At 35.9% G+C, this 3,331-nt stretch overlaps 1 protein-coding gene across 1 annotated transcript; it reads right to left on the bottom strand.

Moving 5' to 3' along the window:
* Positions 1-495: 495 nt before the first annotated feature.
* Positions 496-2,866, bottom strand: LOC131859983 (replication protein A 70 kDa DNA-binding subunit A-like). Its single transcript, XM_059214303.1, has 4 exons — positions 2,810-2,866; positions 2,160-2,385; positions 828-1,592; positions 496-629 (listed from the first exon to the last, which is right to left on the bottom strand). Exons 1-4 carry the CDS (start codon positions 2,864-2,866, stop codon positions 496-498), a joined length of 1,182 nt encoding a protein of 393 aa, XP_059070286.1.
* Between the last annotated feature and the right edge of the window lie 465 nt (positions 2,867-3,331).

Below are 3,331 nucleotides of genomic sequence, written 5' to 3'. Positions count from 1 at the left end.
GTAGTTGCAATAGTATAAAAAGGAGAGCTACATTTATATGTATTCCAAAAAAAATCTAAAAAGAATGTAGAGAACTTGAGGCACCGATGCAAATGTAATTTTGTAAATATGCACATAGTAACAAAGATTGTGCGTATATGTGGAAACCAAAATGGAATGCTATTAGTATTTATATAAAGTGTTTTTTGAAGTGGAGCATTGTTAGAATAAAAGCATGCATATAAAAAGAGGCTATGAGCAAAAGTAGATACAGCAAGTGCCAACCTTCATTGGTAGAGACAAATATCAGTTAAAGGTTCGAGCTAGCCATCTCAAAATGCAAAATAACAAAATAGTAATATGTGCTTATATGCAGCAGTTCAACGTTTGAAATAAGTACAACCAAGTTTGGGGGACCAAAATATTGAGAAATTGTTTGCACATGGGTAAAACTGATCTTTATATATTGAACACAGTCAAAGGGAAATCCTTTTTTTTATTTCCTGCAGTATAGAGTCATGTAGTTGCTCCCATTCTGGCAATCTCTGCAAGTAAGTAGCTGCACTCAGCTTCAAAATCAAGCCTCTGCGCTTTTTTGATTGTTACTTTTATTCTACTTTCAGAGTTGTATGTGTCAGTAGAGACCAAAACTGTAAAACAATAGTGGTTGAACATAGCTTCATTAAGTATGCTGCGAGGTGTTTTTTTTGTTGTTAAGTCATACTGCAGCATGTATAATTCCTTGGCAGGTAGACCCAAGAGTTCTGTACCAACCTCATCAAATGCACTAGCCTAAATAGTGCCTATTTGATCTTGTAGCTTCATCTGTAGGAGGTATTTGTAATTACATTCAGGGAATTGTGTTTGGCACCTAGGGCAGAGCCACAAATTCTCAGCTAGCTTAGTACATTTCTTTTTACATTCTTTACCATTGAATTGTAATGGGCAAGTTGTATAATAAAACTGTTCACGCTTTATGAATTGCAAGACAGCTGTAATAGTAGTCTCAATGGTTTCAGGCACAATGCTAAGGCATTCAAGGATGGATGCAATGGACATTCTCTTGTACTGGTTATTTTTGGCATGCACATCCAAAGAGTGTGAATCAAGGCATAGTTGTAGACAACCTCTTAAATGGAGGGGGTCTGCTTCAGGAATGGAAGGGTTAATTTTGAAAGTTGTTGACGCTGAAACATTAATAACTTTCCCATTGAGATACCCAACCCTTGCATTTTGAACAACAAGGATGACAAATGTTCCAGATGCATGCATATTCTTCAAGTCATTGCCTAGTTGTTCTGATGGCGGCCGCCAAAGGTTAACATCAATTGCCAAAGCTGACATATCATTTAATTTTACTATTCTCTTGTTTACAGTAGATCCATCCTTTCTACGAATTACAAAAATTTCTCTGACATTGACAACAACACCAATAACATCAACCAAAGTATTGTTGTTGGTGGTGAGAACTTCATTAATAGGGGTGAAGTGGGTTTTTTTACTTGGCTCAGCAGAATCAGGGGCACATCTCTTCAAAACTGAAGTTGCAGTCAAGACAATCTCAAGGTGGCTGTTAATCTTTTTGTATACTGTGTTTGCATCTTTTATAGAACCTTTGGAAACAATATATGAAGCTCCTTGTTCAACTCAGTGATAGTGCAATTCTGCTATTTCATCAAAGGAAGTAATTCTAATTTCACAGCCCTCTTCATCTATAATATCAAAACTAAAAACTTGGCCATTGCGTTTTGTCGTATTATATTGATGCATTTTCCTCTTATTTGTGACTTGGCCTTTTATTGTCCAATTTTTTTGGAAAGGGTTCAAGATTTTTATAGGGCTGATATTTTTAGAGGGAGCCTTTTGTGGAGAAGGCAGATCTGCACCGAATTTAAGAGAGTGTTTAGTGGATGGCAGGGTTTCTCGACCCAGCATTTGTTCTTCCTATTTTTTAAAGAGGTATCTGGGTTTTCCAACCAAATGACAATTCATTTTTTTGACATCCAAAGTGAATATAATGATGGTCCTGTAAAAGGAAGAAGGAGGTTTGCTCAATTGCAAGAAATATGTTTGTAAATAGCATAGAAATAGGTTCACACAAATGAGGAAAATAAACAATAGAAGCTACCTTGTGCTCCAAACATATCGACAAGCATAGTTTGTCAACAGAAGGAGAGAACCTATCTTCAATGTCTCCGCATGCAATAAGTCAGCATACTTAGGTGGCAAAATGGCTAACTGCATATACATGCCATCAGACAAGACTATTTTGTATCTGTCATTGTCGTCTAGATCACCAGCCATTTTTTCAAATGACAAGAGGTACAGCAATGGGGAAGGGATATCATCTCCAACATTTATAGATCGGATTGCATACAGGGTAAGCTCAATGTGGTCGTTAAGTTCCTACAAGGAGAGAACAAGAAGACTGAATGTATATCCGAGGCAAGTTTAATAGCAGCAATGTAGATGTGGTAAAAGAAAACTATGTTTGGCGATATATATATATATATATAAAATGGTGGGATTCTATATATGTATGTATGAAACAAGATAATAGAATGGCAACCATATTTAAAGATGGTGGAGTAGTTTTGAATAAAACAATGGCTCCCTGTATGTTTGAACAAGTGATTGGTTGAATGGTTTTTTTTTTCTTTGCTAGTGGATGGATAGAATATATGTCCATGCTGTGGAACACGGGAATAATGACAACTATGTATATGCAGCAAAACATGTATACAGGCGATGTTTTTATGTGTGCTGTTGGAACACCAAAAACAATGCTTTTATCTTGAAATTTGCAACAACATAGAATGGATTAGCTTACCAAAGTATCTGGGGGAGGCTGCTGCAATGGAGCAGGAGAGCTGGTAGAAGATGACATAGTGCGTAATATTCTTCACAATTCCAGGAAATAGGTCTTTTGTGAGAGGACACAACATCTAGAGAACAAGCAGCAGCATAAAGGAAGGTTGAATAGCATATTCAAATAAATCCTCGAAAGGAAAGTGCAACATTTAAAATAAACATTCATAAATATTGATATTAATACACATGCAAACTATAGATGCAAATTTTGAGTGACCAACAAATTGAAAGTTTTGTTTGCTATTTTTCCAAGGTGGCAAAAATACAAAATTATAAAGTGCTCAAATTAGATATTTTTTGGCAGCACATTTATCTATCTATCCAGTGCTTGCACCACAATTGATTTATTATGCATGAACTTTGGAAGCCTTGTTTCCACAAGGTTACTAGAACCATTTTTTGGCATGCCCATTTTTTAAAAGAACCCAGAAATTAGACAATTATCTAGGTATAAATACCTGAACAGAAAGCTGATAGATAG

This window comes from Cryptomeria japonica, chromosome 2 (assembly GCF_030272615.1).
Source record: "Cryptomeria japonica chromosome 2, Sugi_1.0, whole genome shotgun sequence".
NCBI lineage: Eukaryota > Viridiplantae > Streptophyta > Pinopsida > Cupressales > Cupressaceae > Cryptomeria > Cryptomeria japonica.
This window is presented reverse-complemented; position numbering and strand designations above follow the sequence as displayed.

What these genes read in the sequence shown, in the direction of transcription:
- LOC131859983 (XM_059214303.1), bottom strand. Translation starts at nt 2,866, where the DNA reads ATGTCATCTTCTACCAGCTCTCCTGCTCCATTGCAGCAGCCTCCCCCA. An exon ending in AGCCTCCCCCAGATACTTTG is followed by an intron (nt 2,386 to 2,809) that starts GTAAGCTAATCC and finishes CTCTCCTTGTAG; the next exon opens with GAACTTAACGACCACATTGA. An exon ending in CCAAACACAATTCCCTGAAT is followed by an intron (nt 630 to 827) that starts GTAATTACAAAT and finishes ATTGTTTTACAG; the next exon opens with TTTTGGTCTCTACTGACACA.